This window comes from Xenopus laevis, chromosome 1L (genome assembly GCF_017654675.1).
Source record: "Xenopus laevis strain J_2021 chromosome 1L, Xenopus_laevis_v10.1, whole genome shotgun sequence".
In the NCBI taxonomy this organism is placed as follows: Eukaryota; Metazoa; Chordata; class Amphibia; order Anura; family Pipidae; genus Xenopus; species Xenopus laevis.
This window is the reverse complement of record NC_054371.1, coordinates 23472808-23491770: the sequence shown is the minus strand read 5'-3', so window position 1 is coordinate 23491770 and position 18963 is coordinate 23472808. Positions and strand designations below refer to the sequence as shown.

General features: G+C 41.2%; 1 protein-coding gene across 1 annotated transcript in view; it reads right to left on the bottom strand.

Moving 5' to 3' along the window:
• Nucleotides 1–18963, bottom strand: part of grk4.L (G protein-coupled receptor kinase 4 L homeolog) — a 167471-nt gene that overhangs the window by 8822 nt on the left and 139686 nt on the right. The window contains 6 exon segments of the mRNA NM_001093527.1: nt 20–228; nt 1389–1478; nt 2697–2734; nt 3980–4170; nt 9607–9747; nt 9842–9905. Of these exon segments, the coding sequence (NP_001086996.1) occupies nt 20–228; nt 1389–1478; nt 2697–2734; nt 3980–4170; nt 9607–9747; nt 9842–9905 (733 nt within the window).

Genomic DNA, 18963 nt, shown 5'->3' with positions numbered 1-18963 from the left:
AACCTCCTTCTTCACCCACCATCCTACATATCGACTTGGCATCCTCTGAGAATTTCTCCGAATATTCTTCCTCATCCTCTCTCACTCGCCGGTCCACCTCATCCCGCTTTACTTTTTCCTTCCGCTTCCTGAAGGGTGACTGGCCCTGAATCATTTCGTATATTAAACAGCCGAGTCCCCACCAGTCGGGGCTGAACGCGTAGCTTTCGTTGTTGATTACTTCGGGGGCTGGGGAAAGAAGAAGTGGTGTAATATGCAGAGAGATATCAATACTAAAGCCAATGGAATGAGAGCCCACATAAATATCTGACTATAGAGGTGGAAGGACCCGCTAACTCAGGACCCAACCCAGACCCGCTACTGAGCGCCCTGTATCCGCTGCCAGAACCTATCCGCGATGCCATAAACTTTAGCCTGACTCAGGACCTGTGCAAACTGGAAGTGACATCACTGGGGCCAGAAGTTGCATCACTCCAGAGGCGGGTTAAAAGTTTTAACTTTGGGAGGTGGAGGGAATGCAAGCCTGCAATTGGGCCTAGAACCCAGGCATTATACCCGAAGATTGCCCACATGGTCAGGGAAGTGTCAGAACTACCAGGGGAGGTACAATTGCACCAGGGCGTGCACCCCCCAGAGACGCTGGCACTTCACCTGCCCACGTAGCTGGCGCTGGCTAGTTACTTTACTGGGTCAGGGAATTGGGGTCTTTCTCAACCACTTTGCGGGTAATCCGCAGGTACCCAACCTGATGACAGGACTCTAGGTTAAACCTCATACAGGGAGAGGCCCATTGATCAAAGTCCGAAATTATCTCAATATTTTCTGAAAAATACTCTGACCAAATCCACATGCGTTTTTTCCCCCTTTTTTATCAATACATTTTCCCCAAAATTTCCTGTGCAGGAAAAAAACCCGGAAAAATCATGAAAAAAAGAATCGTAAAAAATTCTTCAGATTTTCCACCCGAAAACGCAAAATTTTTCTGTTGTTTGCCCAAAAACCACAAAATCTTCGGATTATTGCACAAAACCCAGCGCAGATCTAGATATCTTCGGGACTTCTCACATTAACTTACCTTGACAGGTCTGAAATGCGGATTTTCGGATTCAGCCTTTTTCCATCCTCGGGGTATAATAAATCCCGAAAAATATCCCCACTTAACATTCGGATTTTATACTTAAAAAACAAAATTTTTTGCGTTTTTTTGGCATTCTGACAAATAAATAACCCCCTGTGTGTGTTTAGTGATAAAGATGCAGCTTTAGGTAATTACAGGCGCAATGATAACTCCAGATCCATGAACCTATCAGTGACTAGCATTTACTAGTCGCATGAAAACAACGTTTAGAAATACTGCAAGATAGGAAATAAGTGATGGAGATACTTACCCATATAACCCACGGTACCAACTCGCCCACGGATGGATTCCCCTTCTGGAATCTGCACGGCTAGCCCCAGATCTGAAATCCTGATATGTCCTGGTAGGAAATCCAAAATAAAACACGCTCATGAAATACTTCCCCACTACAGTTCAGATATAATAAAGGGTACCTCTACCTACAATATAACTCTGGACTCCAGTTTTAGCCTCTCGCTTTTTTCTCTCTCTCTGAAATTTAAACTGGATTCTGGAGACGGCCGTTACTGGGACATTGGGGGTCATACATGGTTTGGCTAGGCAAATAAATGCATACAATAGAACCCCCTTTTTATGTTTTTCAGAGGACCAGAAAAAAATGGTGTAAAATCCAGGAAAATGTAAAATGAGCGAAATGTATTCTGCATAATATATAGGTGGGACCACAAAACAGCAATGTAAAATGAGGGGAAACTTAAAATCAGGGGATGTAAAATTAAGCTTTCACTGTAGTTGAATTTATGGTCGAACCATAAAGTTTTTATTAATTTTTTTCACTACATTTATCTCTAATACTGTAATAACTCGACCCTTAGGATACCATGGAGAGTCAGCCAATACACGGCCAGCCCTGGTGGAGTCTGTGAGAATGTTTTATTTTTTATCTTATTTGAGAGTGAACAGGACCTACTGCTTTTAAGAAAAATGTACACCCTTTAAACAGAATAATGTAAACCTGATCAGATCTCTATTATAAGCAATTTTGCAAATTTATATTCATTATTTTTTTCTTCTTTTTACAGGTATGGGACCTGTTATCCAGAAAGCTCGGGACCTGGGGTTTTCCACACAATGGATCTTTCTGTAATTTGGATCTTCATACCTTAAGTCTACTAGAAAATCACGTAAACATTAAATAAACCCAATAGGCTGGTTTTGCTTCCAATAAGTATTCATTATATCTTAGTTGGGATCAAGTACAAGCGACTGTTTTATTATTACAGAGAAAAAGAAAATACATGTTAACAATTTGGATTATTTGGACAAAATGGAGTCTATGGGAGACAGCCTTTCCATAATTCAGAGCTTTCTGGATAACAGGTTTGCAGAAAATTAAACCCATACCTGCATTAGCAGTTTTTAAAATGCTAATAAAATACATTTCAAACAACAGCACCACCTGCTGGTCACTATGGCTGACTCGCTACAGGCGACTGGCTGAAAATAATTTCCTGAGGCAAGAAACTTTTTGTGATGTTGCTCTGCTGAGAACTGACAGGAGAAACTTTTCTGCACACGGACATTCCGTGGGTTTACTTTTACTTAAACCGTCACTTACCGCGGTCATCCAGCAGGATATTTTCAGGCTTTAAGTCTCTAAAACGATAAAATTAAAAAAAAAAACAGAATGAAACTGCAGGAAGAAACAGACGACATCAGATTCAAGTCCAAAATCAACCCACATTTCTTTCTCTGTTTTTATGATTAAAAATTAAATTTGAGAGTTTCATAGGCAATTACTGGTCACTGAATCTCAGCACAACAATCTGACACCATGGGACCAATCTCCATGTTATGCAAAAGAACAGGTGGGTGGACTTTAGTTGCATTTACCCAGCGCCGGATTTCAATGAGGGGTGCCCCTCCTAGCGCCCACCTCACCTCCCCTTCCCAGCGCGCCGGCGAAAAAACGCCGGCGCAGCTGCTGTAATTGAATGGGGACGCACGCGTCCCCATAATGCGGCTGGGCGGCATGACGCCCCTATTTTTTTGCCGCCCTAGGCCCGGGCTTATGCGGCCCTACCGCAAATCCGGGCCTGGATTTACCCCAGAGTCGACCTGGGGGGGTCCGGGGCCCACTGGGCTTCCTTTACCAGGCCCCACCCCACTCAAAGCCGCTCCCCCTACACACCTTCTCTCGTTCCGGACGCGATTGCGGCCAGGGGGTGGGAGGTCAGGCACGTCTCATCCCTGACAGGTCTGGGGCCCACAGTTTTTTTCCCAATGTCCCATCAGCCCAGTCCAACCCTGACTTTCCCTTTAACAGTCTGGACAGTTGAATTTAGGGTTGCACTGAATCCAGGAATCCTTCTGCCTGGTCAAACCAAATCCGTATCCTAATTTACATATGTAAATTAGGGGCGGGTAGGGAAATCACGTGACTTTTCGTCACAAAAGAAGAATTTTTTCCACTTTTTCCTTTCCTGACCCTAATTTGCATATGCAAATTAGGATTTGGATTCGGTTCGGTATTCGGATAAATCTTTCACCGGGGATTCGGCCGAATCCCAAATAGTGGATTTAGTGCATCCTTAGTTGAATTCAACAATTTATTGTTTGTTTGCAGATAATTGGATTAAAAAGTAGGTTGCATATTCAGTTTATTACACAGCTGTATCTTCTGTAGCGGATTCAGTACTGAAACGAAATCACAACAAATATCGATTCTGTACATCCCTGATCAGTGGTATTAATATGTTGCAGCTGAGCACCCCCTACTGGCAGAACAGTAGAAATCACATAATAGATGGAAAATGAATATATGCCATTATCGGGGGCAGTTAGCCAAAGTGCGGTCAGTGATAAAGGGGTGTGAGGTTGAAGCAGAACTGTTTCTCTCACCTGTAAACTATTCTTTCCCTTTGCAGATCTTCCAGCCCACAGCTCAGCTCTGCAGCGTAGAACACCGCCCTCTGCTCGTCGAAGCCCGGGTTGCCCATATTGTATATGTGAAACTTCAGATCCCCTCCGTTCATAATGGTCAGTACTAAGCAAAGGGCGTCCTTCGTTTCATACGTGTATGCTAAACTAACCTGGAAACACACAGAGACGAGATTTTTGTCATTCGACATAAAAGAAGCGACATGTTTTTCAAAATTAATATATTTGTCTGGATTTAATGACATACAAGTACAGACGTTAATGTACTCGCTTCAGAAAGCAAACGGAACTTGCAGACTTGTGTTTGTAATGCACCCCTGCAGTTTCCCACCAGGTGGCACCATTGCCCTGTGTGCCATTAGCCTTAGAGTTAAAGGACCAGTAACATCAAGACAAATTAAACTTTAAAATCGCAAAGTCTTTATTAAGAAATAACTTACCAAAACTCTGCTTGCACTCCTCTTCAGAAAGCGATCGGGCGGCGTTCGATTTCTCCTCCTTGCCTTCCTTATTGGAGATAGCCAGGGAGGAGAAATCGAGCACTGCGCGATGGATCGGCGCCGTGTGTCGCGGAAGCGGAGATTCTGATGTTACTGTTCCTTTAACTACCCAGCAGAATAAGAAATTGACTCCTACATACTGAATATAGAGAGACAGAGTGAAGGAAGGGGGGGGGGGTGATCACTTTATACTGAGCCAGCAAGTGAAGAGTAAATCGATTAGTTCAGAAATGGTGCAGCATTTTAAACTTTTTAAACTGGTTGTTTTTAGAATGTTCCTTATTTCCATGAGATTTTTTTCCCCCTAATAGTTACCCTTTAAGTATCACTTGCACATGAAGTACAGGGGCTAATTAACATGAGAGATAAGCAATTTCTGCAAATGGGTTGTTCACCTTTAAATTAACTGCCGACAGGGATATTCTGAAATAATTTGCAATTGGTCTTCATTTGTTATTTGTGGTGTACGCATTGTTTCGTTTTTGGTTCAGCACCTCTCCAGAATTTCAGCTGGTTGCTAGGGTTCATATGACCCTAGGAACCAGGCAGTGGATTGTATTGGAGGCTGGAAGATGAATAAGAGCATGGGGAGGGGGCCTGCCTTTGGCTCCCTTGACGATTGGCCCAGCACTGCATGAAGGCAAATTGATCAAGTACTGGAATATCCTGAAGGATTCTCAGCAGTTTTATATTTTCCCCATTTATCAAAAGAAGAAAGACACATTTATCTAATACATTTATCAATATATCAGAATTCTGTTGAGTGGGGTGGTAGTCACAAGTGCTACTCAGCAACAAGCCCTATCACCCGTCTCAATCATTGCTCTCCAACGAAGTGAGAATTTGGACAATTATTTCACTTAAATTCAAAAGTACAGGCATGGGATCTTTATCCAAAAACCCATTATCCAGAAAGCTCCGAATTACAGAAAGACGTCTCCCATAGACTCTACTTTATCCAAAGAATTCAGATTTTTTTAAGAATGATTTTCTTTTTCTGTGTAATAATAAAACAGTACCTTGAATTTGATCCCAACTAAGATATAATTAATCCTTATTGGAAGCAAAACCAGCCTATTGGGTTTATTTAATATTTATATGATGTTCTAGTAATCTTAAGGTATGAAGATCCAAATTACAGAAGGATCCATTATCTGTAAAACCCCAGGTTTTGAGCATTCTGGATAACAGGTCCCATACCTGTATCAGTACTGTCACTGGCACTTAATAAACAAGCCCCACAATTTGAGATTCCATTTATTTATACAGGCATTCATAAAAAGGGGAAAAACACCCCCAAAATATTATATATATATCTATCTATCAAAATGTATTGTCAATGTTTCGGTCTCCTTATGAGAACTTTCTCTTGTGTGTATGGAATCCATTATCCGGAAACCTGTTATCCAGAAAGCTCAGAATTACTGAATGGCTGTCTCCCATAGACTCCAATTTATCCAAATAATCCGAATATTTAAAAACGATTGCCTTTTTCTCTGTGTTAATAAAAGAGTAACTTGTACTTGATCCCAACTAAGATATAATTAATCCTTATTGGAAGCAAAACCTGCCTATTTATTTTTGTTTAATCTATAAATGAATTCCTAATAGATTTAAGGTATGAAGATCCAAATTACGGAAACATCCATTATCCAGTAAACCCCAGACCCCGAGTATTGGCCCCATACCTGTATAATGCAGTTACATGAATTAACAGATAGTGCCTGGGCATTTGCCTATCATTTTTTAGTGCACCACTTTCTGGACTATATATATATATATTGTATAAATACGCCGTATGGTCTGATTTAAATCCAGAAAAGTTCAGTTTAAGTGGTGAAAGGCAATGGCACCGGCCTAGCCATACGCCAGCAATTAATCCAAATGTAGAAAAAACGCCATTACCTTGGTTTGCTGCAACAGGGGTGATCCCAATTTATTCCATAGAGGGACAGGTGTTCCCGAAACGTTTGATTGTAACTGCAGTATTTGGCAGCACTATGGAATAAATTGGGATCACCCCTGTTGCAGCATACCAAGGAATTGGCGTTTTTTCTACATTCGGATTTAAATCCAGGCAACATTAGGGGTCACTGTTACCCGGCTCATCTGCTGCACTACCAGTAATCACTGCAGGATTATCTCAGGTGCATTAGCCTTAAAGCATTGGACAGAAGGTAAATGCTCACCATGGTATAAGATGTTTTCTAGATATACAGAGCAATAAATCACATGAATATTTAAGCATAATCAATAATGAGTAAGAACTCCCGGGCACTTTTAGCCTTTAAGTGACTAAGCGAAGCCTGGTACATAAATTATGTATGTCCCGTCTCTTAGAAGGAAAAGTATGAACAAGGGATAAAAGGAAAAGGCTCAGCTTCATTAGCAGTATATGGGAGATTACTAAAGAAAATTACTAAAGAAGATTTTTTTATATAAATTACCGGTAGAAATATTTACATTTTTGAAAGTTTAAAGGGATACTCTCATTACATAATGAACCCCTTAAATTTTAACACCGTGTTAGTTGGGATGATGCATAAGGTACAGTGTTATTTTTACAGAGAAAAGGGAAATCATTTTTAAAAATGTAAAATGTAATCTATGGGTGTTGCCTTCCCGTAATTTGAAACTTTCTGGATACGGGTTTCCGGGTAACAGGTTTCCGGATAATGGATCCCATACCTGTATTACCCTACTGTAAATATGTCCAGCACTGAGTGATAGTAACATATTTAGACTTATCTACATAGGAACCAAACACTGCACAAAATCTAGGGGCCGCCGTTCAATTCAAAGAGGCTCAATTTTACGTAGAAAGTTCAAGCTTTAGCAAAGACTCCATATTAGGACTTCTTAAAAATGTAAAAGATGACCCACAACACCAGGCTCCCAGGGTTTGAAATATATAATTCACTGACCACAAGTTAGAGCCATAGGACTGCAATTATACATGAAAACAGAATAAAGGAACAACATGTAGTAGAGACCATGTGTAGAAAGTAAAACACTGTATAACAGCACAGGGCACAGAATTGAGGAACAATTCTGAGGAATATAAAAGAGTTGATTAATGCCCCAATACTGAGGGACCGTGTGATCTTTAGTATACAGAGATATCAACTCCTTATGCAGGGCCACAGTTTTTATATTGGCACCCAAGAGTCATTGTCTAGAGTTGTATGTGTTTCCTAAGTTTAAGGTGCTCTTTGCCTTGTGCACCCACATAACCACCAACATTGGGGATCTTGGTGGAACACAAGGTTCGATGTAGATAAATGTAAGTTTGGACATTTGGGGTTTAAAAATTTTAGCTACTTGGGCCAACTTGATGAAGAGGGATTTAGAAGGACAAAAGAAGGACCTACAGATGGAGAATACATGACCTAAACATTTAGGTAAGATGGCTGACCATACCACTGAAACGAATGTCTGCAGCAGCATGGCTATCGGATGAACAAGGTCATTCTAAATGGCATAACAAGGAGAATAGTCTCATAAAAGGGAAAGACAATGCTGTTCCTGCTAAATGTTAGTATGGTCCAATCCCATTGGGAGACGTTCAGAGGCCAAAGAAAGTCTGCTATGTACTCAAAGAGAATGGAGGGTCTCGGTTATGCTGGCAGTACATTGTACAATATAGAAAACCTTGTCCTTTATTGGCGTTACTTGACCTTTAACATGAGCATGATATGTTGAGTAGGTTCATTAGCATGGATTTACTTAGTAGCTCTTTTTTGGACCCAGCTGATGTAGCATCTATTTTCAGTGGATTATTTACTTTTCTTCAATTGAGGCAAAACTCATCACAGTTTCATTTTGTGGTCAACCGGGTCATTTACAGACCATAAGTGGTGGGTTCCCTATTGTTTGTCTGGTTTCTGTGTTTCCTGGAATGAAATTCAGATTGCCTCCCGGTGGTATTACGTCAAATACTTCCCAAGAGCTGCCAAATGGATGGTATCTGCTGGCAATATTTAATCTTTTATCTTTTATAGAGGATATAAAGTGTGTAATGTGACAAGAATTATACTTTGCATAAACTAAAGGGGCCATCAGGGTCTACAGACAGCAACATGTGCCTGCCATATGAGAACCCAAACCGTTCTTAAGCCACTCTACACCAGTTTTAATATAGATTTCAAATTGAACTGGAAGCTTATATGCCAGTTGGTAGAATACAAAGAGCTCATGGGTCAAGTATGTACTTTAAGGAACCAATGGTCTTAAGGCCAATGCTTCCCATAAGACATAAGGGGAATGGTTGCACGTCTTAGAAAGCCCTAATAATGATTTTATTATAAAAGGTTTGCCTTTGTTTTAATTTGGACTAAAGCGTTTGCCAACAATGTGCATATCTGTAGGCAACACGTTTTTTCCCCCTCAGGTCTTCTTATTCCATAATGGAAATAATCAGGATTTTTAGATCTTTGAGGGATAACGAGATGTTCTATAAGATCTTCTAGAAGTACCACCCTGCCCCCCACTTACTAGATGAAATGTGGAATCCAGGGCAGTTTGAGGGATAATGAGATGTTCAAGAAGATTCTATAGAAGTGTCACCATGCCCCCTCCTTATTAGATGCAATATGGAATCCATGGCATTTGAGGCATATAAGTGCCCCCCGCTTGCTAGATGAAATGTGGAGTCCAGGGCAGTTTGAGGGCTAATGAGATGTTCTACAAGATCTTCTATGAGTGCCCCCGGTCCCTAAATTGCTAGATGGAATGTGGAGTCCAGGGCAGTTTGAGTGCTAATGAGATGTTCTACAAGATCTTCTGAGTGCCCCGACCCCTCACTTGGTAGATGAAATGTGGAGTCCAGGGCAGTTTGAGGGCTAATGAGATTTTCTACAAGATCTTCTATGAGTGCTCTGGCCCCTTGATTGCTAGATGAAATGTGGAATCCAGGGCAGTTTGAGGGCTAATGAGATGTTCTACAAGATCTTCTATGAGTGCCCCAACCCCTTGTTTGCTAGATGAAATGTGGAGTCCAGGACAGTTCAAGCGATAATGAGATGTGCTATAAGATCTTCTATAATTGTTCAATAAGATAATATATTCAGAATAAAAGGGGATACTTACTACAAATAGACTATTTACTTTTTCTAAAATCTGCTTCTCATTTAATGCCATGGATTCTCCTTTCCTCTTCTTTATTCTTTTCTTTTCCAGCTTCTTGCAAGCGTACATTTTGCCTGTCGCCCGGACTTGGCAAGCACACACCTGGCGGTACAGAAAGAAGCAGAAAAGTAAGGGGGGGCACCTATTTTTCAATTAATGGTTAGTGGAGGGGGTTACATTGTTACACTTAACTTACCTCCCCAAATCCTCCTTTCCCAAGCACCCTGTAATGCCGAAATGTGTTCTTTGTCACTGGTTGTCTTTAAAGGAAAAACAAAACAGCAGATGATATATTGATTCAGTTGTAGCTAAATTATTCAGAACAAGATAAAACATTTCAACCCCTTTTGAAAGAGTGGCCCCCTTTTGAAAGAGTGGCCCCCCTTGCATCCCCAGGCAGTGGACCTGCCTGGGGATGCATTCTTTCAAATGGGGTAAGGGGGGTTCCTTGTCTTTTAAAGATAAATTACAACAAATAAAATATCTAAATTGTTGCATTTTCCACTTGCTGATTTGTCATGCATAGATGTTGCTCAGTGAGGGCTTCAAACATAAACGTCACCTCTAGTGAGAAAATCTCGACCAACACTCGACCCTAACCTGACTGTCAGCAGAAATGCCTGGCTTGCCCCTATCTTTACCACGTTCCTCACCTCAGTCAAAAAAATCTAATAAAGCCTGATCAGATGAGGATCAAAAGCTTCACCATAATTAGACATCATCTGTGGCTCTGTCCAACTCTTGGTAGACTTGTTGAGCTATAGACAGCATACCTCCAAAAATGGGTTGAAGTGGGGCACTAGGAGGTAGCAAACTTTGTGTGGCAGTTGACGTGGGCTTGTCGGTCCACACATCACTATCGCCCTCACCTTAACACTGACCATACAATATCATAACATACTGTGAATATATCTGCTATTTAAAGAAGTTTGTCTGTGTCTTCTTTATGCTTTTGGATACAGTTGTACGCCCAAATCTAACAACACTTCTCAGGGACCATCTTCTCATCAGTGAGTACATCAACACTTTTGATTCTTATAAAACATGGGGACCCTGCAGGCATATCCCAGTTTTCATGGTTGATCCTTTCATCCAAGCAAAGGTCAACAACTACGTTTTGGTTCACAAACATCTGTCCCCCGACGGATAGGCTCCCTCTCTTTATGAACAATACAGAATTCCATAGGGTATGACCAAACACAAAGAAAACATGTATCTAAGGGTTTTCATAGTTGATATACTTCAATCCACCACCTCTTTACCCAAAAATCACACTCTTCCTTTCTGAGTGAGCCAGACCATCGTTTTGGAAGACTATACTGCATAGTTCTATCTGCAGGGAAAAGTGTATCAGTAAGATATATATATATAAATTGATGGGATTTACCCTTTCCTTTGACTGTACAATGTGGACAATTAAGGGTAATAGCACAAGTCAAACCATCTCTTGTTCCTGCTCAGTGGCTAAAATTCGAATAGCGAGTGAGGAAACATATTTGGTGGTGGTAAGAAAATTTATCGAGGGCAACACAACGTCCACTGTGCCATCACCGTAATCACAAGTAATGTTTTTTTAGACTAATCCACTGAAGTCTTTGGGAAAAATTCAGACAGCAAAGAATAGCGTTATATGCATTGGTGCTCCATGCCGGCTTTTTCTAATACTATATGGCTAAACAATCATGTTATATCCTTATACAATAGCACTGAAGTGGATATGTCTGGTTTCTTTCAAAGCCATTATGTTAAAGGCCGTTATTAAGTAGTCCCTAAGTGCTGTGTGAACAGGGAATGCAGCTATTTACATATCAATATGTCCAGCGTAAATACAGAGGAACAAATCATGCGTCTATAGAGCTTCACTAAGTCCCTAAGGGACAGATAAGAGCAACTTGATGTGTCAAACAAATCCACAGCACTTTTACACTAAAATAGTACACATGAAGAACAAGAGACCCCCCACTCTGTAGAAAACCACTCACCATGAGTAAGGTGGGTCCGGGTGCACATGCCTCAGATCTTCAGCTAAAACAAGTAATCAAACAATCATGTAGAACAAAGGCTGGCACAAGCCAGACCTTGGTTGAAAAAAAGGCCCCTTCTTAACGCATCCATTTGTGTTTGGACGAAAAGTAAAGGATTTTTTCTTTTTAATAAAGAGAAAGTAAAGGTGACCATAGACGTAACAATTACGATCTTTCTTGGAGAAGATGTTTCCAGGAAATATTGTTTGTTTCAATACACACGTGTAGAGCTGAATGGTCAGATATACAGATAGAAACAATAGAATTCTACCTGTATCTGATGATTAAGCACTAACAATGGACGATGTTTGGGTGTCTTCAAAGGCACCCAATCAAAATTTTCCATTCAGCCTTATCGACGAGCCGACGATATCCAAGTGTATGGCTCTTTTCCCACCATACACGCAACGAAAATTAATTTTGCCTCAAATAAGTTGCAACGGGGTTGCCACCTTTTCCCACCACTAACTCGGGATGGGGTGATGATGTTTCGGGGATGGGCCGTCTGGAACATCTATGGGCGAGGCTGTGACATGGCGAGTCCTGTGAGGTTTTCCTAATTTGGAAAACTGCCAGGTAATTTTGAGCTGGACAGCTCTTCTGAAAACCAGGCTGTCCGGTTCAAAACCAGACAGGTGGCAGTCCTAGAGTCAAGTATAGCATCTTCAGAGTTGGGGGGGGTCACTTTCAGAGAAAGAGCTCAAACCACAGTTTGTGTCTGTTTCCCTCAATGCAAGTCCACCAGACTGCTGACACAACTCACTGTGGAAACCCTGGAGCTACTGCCAGGACCATCAGTTGGCACCGTTGCTCCCCATTCATCAGAAGAGGCAAGTTGGGCTCATTGGCAACCAAGTGGAAGTTTGGACACAAGTACTTTAATAAATTGTGTCAAATTGTGTCAATGTCTCTCCATTGTCCAATCTATCTCCATTGTGTCAATGTTCTCTCCATTGTGTCAGTTCAAATGAATATTTTAAATTTCTGATCCTTTAAATCACGAGAAGGCTGAAGGTAGAAAATGTTCACAGATGATGAAAATGGTGCTCATATTTGAATATGCTAACAGGGTAAGGATTCACTTTGAATATTTGAAATTTTGCCTGAATCCCAAAATAACGTACTCCCTTCATCCTCAATGACGTATGCTTTAGGAACCATGTCTGACACGCACTGCATTTATGTGGTGTTTGGTGCTGGCCGCACGGGTGCCGACCTATATTTATAATGTTGAGTAGAAAGCAGACAGTGGCTGGATACAGGTACCTACATCTCATGCAGTTCCATGACTCCATTTTTATGGGTCTGATGAAGCCACCCACCCACATTTGATCTGCTTCTAACAGGAATCACAGCCATTATTAGAGGGTTAGGATATGGTTGATTGCCCTGGCACACTCTTTAAGGGTGAGCACACACTGATTTGTAAGAAGAGCGTGGGTCGCATGTGTAGGAGAGCGTGGGATTTCAGCTGTTGGAGAGTGTGGGGTGGCAGCTGCAGGAGAGAGTGGGGTGGCAGCTGTAGGAGAGCGTGGGGTGGCAGATGTAGGAGAGAGTGTAGTAGCAGCTGTAGGAGAGCGTGGGGGGTAGCTTTAAGAGAGTGTGAGATGGCAGCTGTAGGAGAGAGTGAGATGTCAGCAGAAGGGGAACGTAGAACATCATCTATGGAACAGCGGGGGACAGAAGAGGCAGGAGTAATACTATATGGCTTCTGTAATCCATGGTGCCCTTATTGTTCTGGAACTTCACCTACCAGTACCCGCAACAGCCGAGAATGGACAGAGGATTCTGCCAGTTGTACTTTCACCAGCCACAGCAGAAACCACTGTATCAACAGTCCTACTTTATCTAAATAATGGGTCCCATGCAGTCATTTTAGTTCTGGGATCAACTACCACTAAAGTGCCGCATGCATGAAATGCACATCCAGATATAAATCTAAACTGGAACTGCTCCATTACAGACAAGGATGAGCCTTTGCAGCAGAAGCCAGCAGTGCTCGCAGGGTGCCGTCCATGGCTGGTTGCAAATTTTAATAAACCATATTTGTCCTGGGAAAAATAAATGTGACTTCATCAAGATACATTCAGAAGGACCACACAAGGCTAAGCACACAAGCGGAAAAAAAAGCAGAGAGTTTAGGAGATCAAAAAAGGATAACTTTCAGCTTTCTGCCTTTCATCCCCATCAAAGCAAAGAATTACAACTGCCGATTCCATCGGGGCCCACTCAGGCGCCATAGATCAACAGAATGAAGAAAAACTGCCAGGGATTCACTTCTCCAAATCTCCAGAGGCTCAAAATCCCTTAACTGCACCCCAAAAGCATTCCCTGTGTAATTTTGGGACTTGCACCCATACTGTAAAAAATGGCTTATGAAGGGTTTAATGTAACTGATCTGAGGAGTAGGTACAGTATGTTAAATGATTTAACCCAAATCATGAATATATGTAAATTTGATCAGGGTGCATCTCTGAGCAGCTTTGCAATGTACCTTAATTTTTGTATTTTTAATGGCAGTTTAGACTAGCTAATAGCAGGCTTTTGGCTCAGCTGGGAGTCAGCAACCCTAGGGTTAACTGAAGCCAGGAAGTGCCTAAAATTGCAGAGAAAGTTAGGGTCGCTGACACTCTGGGCCTTCAACGAGAGATGAAAAACTGTACCAAAAGTGAGTACAAGGACGGGACCTGTTATCCAGAATGCTCGGGACCTGCGGTTTTCTAGGTTTTCCGTAATTTGGTCTACTAGAAAATCATATAAACATTTAATAAACCCAATAGGCTGGTTTTGCTTCCAATAAGGATTAATTATATCTTAGTTGGGATCAAGTACAAGCTACTGTTTTATTATTACACAGAAAAGGGAAATCGTTTTTTTTTTTTAAATCTAGATTACTTGGACAAAATGGAGTCTATGGGAGACAGCCTTTCTGTAATCCTGAGCTTTCTGGATAATGGCTTTCCAGGTAACAGATACTATTCCTGTACAGTAAAGCAATGCATACCATTAAAAGAACTTATATCTTTTTTATTATTATTGACTTATACATTAAGCCACTGCACAGAGTTGCATGGCCACATTATAGGTAACTTAGCCTTAGGGACTACTATGGAATTGTAAATGCAATAGAGGTGGAGTTTGTACTTGCTCAATGGGACCGACAATTGACTCAGTGATTAGCAATGGATCACACTGGCATTATATGGACTTTTATTTTATGAAGTGGCCATTTTTATGGACCCACAACCTCATGTTAAACTCATGGACATTTCTTCAGGTATGGCCTCTCTCAAGGGTGTCGGAGAAGCCTGCAACTGCTGGAGGACAAATAAAAGGTCCCAATGAGACGCTGCAACTGCTGGAGGACAAATAAAGGGGCCTGATGAGACACTGCAACTGCTGGAGGACAAATAAAGGGGCCTGATGAGACACTGCAACTGCTAGAGGACAAATAAAAGGTCCCAATGAGACGCTGCAACTGCTGGAGGACAAATAAAAGGTCCCAATGAGACGCTGCAACTGCTGGAGGACAAATAAAGGGGCCTGATGAGACACTGCAACTGCTGGAGGACAAATAAAAGGTCCCAATGAGACGCTGCAACTGCTGGAGGACAAATAAAGGGGCCTGATGAGACACTGCAACTGCTGGAGGACAAATAAAGGGCCTAATGAGACTTCAACTGCTGGAGGACAAATAAAGGGCCTAATGAGACTTCAACTGCTGGAGGACAAATAAAGGGGCCTAATGAGACACTGCAACTGCTGGAGGACAAATAAAGGGGCCTAATAAGACACTGCAACTGCTGGAGGACAAATAAAGGGACCTAATGAGACACTGCAACTGCTGGAGGACAAATAAAGGGGCCTAATGAGACACTGCAACTGCTGGAGGACAAATAAAGGGGCCTAATGAGACACTGCAACTGCTGGAGGACAAATAAAGGGGCCTAATGAGACACTGCAACTACTTGCATCCCCAGCTTGCCATGGGAAAAATCCTTTTAGAATTGAGGACACAAAACAAGGGGAGAAGGCACATTATTTTCCTTTAAAATACTTCTGTGTGAAAGGCTACATTGTCAGATTCCCAAACAGATTTGCAAAAGTTTCCATTTCTTGCAAGAATTTGACATATCTGGCAGATTATTTGCTGCTTTTCAGCAGGCTAATGGAACAATTTCTTTCTACACGCCTTAGTACATAAACAATCGGTGACACCGGAGAATGTTCCAATCTGCATGTTACAACAAGCCCTTTCAAACAGGACGAGTGTGTGCGCACAAACACACACACTTATACATTCAAATAATCTGCCTTTACTTCTCCTTAATTGCAACATGTTTAGAAAGTCTTAGGAGATTTTAAAATTAGCTTTTATCTTCATGGAGGAATTAGTATTGGCAAACATTATGTTGTTCCAGAAATGGTTATGAATATTTAGCTGGTGAGAAGACCCTTTGTTTCTCATTGTAGGCTGCCATGACAATGCTACTGCCCAACCCACTGCTCATTTCTACAAATGATGTGCCCAGGAATTCATCTGCTCCTTACACCTGTGTATATTGGAGGTTTTGTCGGACCGGAAACAGGGGCAGAAGGAGGACGGGAAGCGAGCGAGAGGATTGGGTTCGGAGTGCACCGGGTCCCTCTAAAGATTTTTTTGCAGGGGGGCCCAGCGCACTCTAGTTACGCCACTGTTAAAACATCAAGGTAGGCTTAAGAATATCTGTTCATAGCCATTACCTAAAAGTTCTCTGACCTAGATCTCTCATTCAACGAAAATTCTGACTGTATCCAAGTTCCAAACATAATCATACTCAGAAATGACCCTCTATTATATATATAGTATTATATATTGTTTCAGAACACAAACAAGAGTTGAATGTGCAAGATTTACATCACTCTGACATCAGTTCAAGGTTGTAACTAGAACATACTAGGCCCTCAGGCCAACTTTGCAAGCAGTGCAGACCTAACATGACCTGCTGTCATATGGAGTATTGCCAATGTTTGGTTGGGTGACTCCAGCATCAAGGATACTCTGTAAGCGACACTAACCTAGCATGACCTGTCATCATCTGTAGTATTGCCAAGGTTAGCTTAGATGATTAGGAATTCAAATGTCTCTGAAATAACCACCATAACGAGGACAAGACCAGGTCCTCCAAAGTAGTTTGTAATTGGTTTATATGAAAAAAGTAGCCTCAATTGGCATCCATCTTCTATTTAATGGTGCTCACATCTACCCTATTTATTAATGGACATATCTTTATTGGTGGAATTATCTTCCACTACACAACCAATGAATTATATATTTGATATCACTGAGCAAAATACATGCCACTGATTGGTTAATCTGCCTAGGCAAAGGAGGCTAGTTCAGGTGTTCTCAGCAGGAGTTAGAGAGCCTTAATGCAGGGGGTCTCCATCTTTTTTTTTTTTTAGCAATGAGCCACAATGAAATGTAAAGAAGGTTGGAGATCAACATAAGCAAGCAAAAAGTACCTGGGTGCCAAATATGGGCTGTGGTTGATATTGATAGCAAATATGTAGACTGACAGCCTACAGGAGGCTCTGTTTGGCAGTACACATGTTTTTTATGCAACTAAACTTGCCTTCAAGACAATAATTCAATAATTAGAACCTTATTTGAAGCCACTGGGAGCAACATCTAATGGGTTGCAGGTCACTGCCTTAATGTAATGGTGAAGATCTGTAATATACAGTACAGCAGTGATCCCCTACCAATAGCTCGTGAGCAACATGTTGACTGGCAGCTTCCAGGAGACTCTGTTTGGCAGTACATCTGGTTTTATGCAACCAAAACTTGCATCCAAGCCAAGAATTCAAAAATAAGCACCTGCTTTGAGACCACTGAGAGCAACATCCAAGGGGTTGGAGAGGAACATGTTGCTCATGAGCCTCTGGTTGGGGATCACTGACCTAGGCAAAGACAAATGTTTTTTTCTTAATCCATAGTCAAATCAGCCCGTTGTGTACCCTGAAACGGCAACTAGTTCTGAGGGATCTGCTCAGAGCTTTGTACTCGGCTGTTGCTGAGCAGAGATGGGAAAAAAAACATAATAAAGCCTATCTAATCAGAAGTACAACTTCATTTGAAAATGGTCCAGCACACATTGTATATACATGAAGAAGATATGGCAAATTAAAGCCCAGGAAGGGCTGTACTTAAGTGCAACAATTGCAAGTTATGGCTTAAAGATTATCAAAAGCTGCTGCGTGCATTCATTTTATGGAAGCACTAAGTCACCCCAGAGTCTCAATATAGAGCAGTAAAGTGCTTTAATGATTATTTCTGAAAAACCTAGCCCCGACACAACCTAATTACCGTGAGCAGCTTGAGATTTTATTTTACTTATAAATATGGCTCCTTATCATACGCTCTGGCTTTTTGTACACATGGATAGGCTCAAAGAGCACGTTAGATTATTTGGAAAATTGTAACGGCTATGAAATTTATTACGCTCAGATCAATGGTCACAGAGCTAAAGTTCAAACCTATCAGCCAACTGCTAAGCACCAGCAAAAAATAACTGACAGAATATAGGAAAATATGGTTCCCGGTTGCTTAACGTGAAAGTCCACCAAACTGAACTTCTTAAAAGTATACAATTAGGTCAAACTTTGCAATAACTAGACTGATTTTTCAAAATGAAACCTATGGTTCACTGTACCCAGACATAATCCACCAAATGAAAAGTTTTCCCCATTCCTATCATATTGGTCGTACATATGGCTATTTAGAGCTCAAATATCTAAATTGTGCTTTTTGCCAGCAGTCAAGCAGCCAATAATAAAGGGTTGATTAAACCCATGGATACTTCGATTTATTCAGTACTGGAAATAGTGGGCACCATGGATTGTCCAGAACACACAATATCCACATGACTGATACAAGGATGTCTGAAAATGTCTGAATCTCCATGTACCGTAAAAAAAATATAAATTCAACAAAACAAATTAATGGGCAGATTTATCAAAGGTTGACTTTCGAATTGATGTGAATTTTTTTTACAGGTACAGGACCTGTTATCTGGAATGCTCGGGACCTGGGGTTTTCCGGATAACGGATCTTTCCGTAATTTGGGTCTTCATGCCTTAAGTCTACTAGAAATTCATTTAAACATTAAATAAACCCAATAGGCTGGTTTTGCTTCCAATAAGGATTAATTATATCTTAGTTGGGATCAAGTAAAAGCTACTGTTTTATTATTACAGAGAAAAAGGAAATCATTTTTAAAAAATTTGGATTATTTGGATAAAGTTGAGTCTC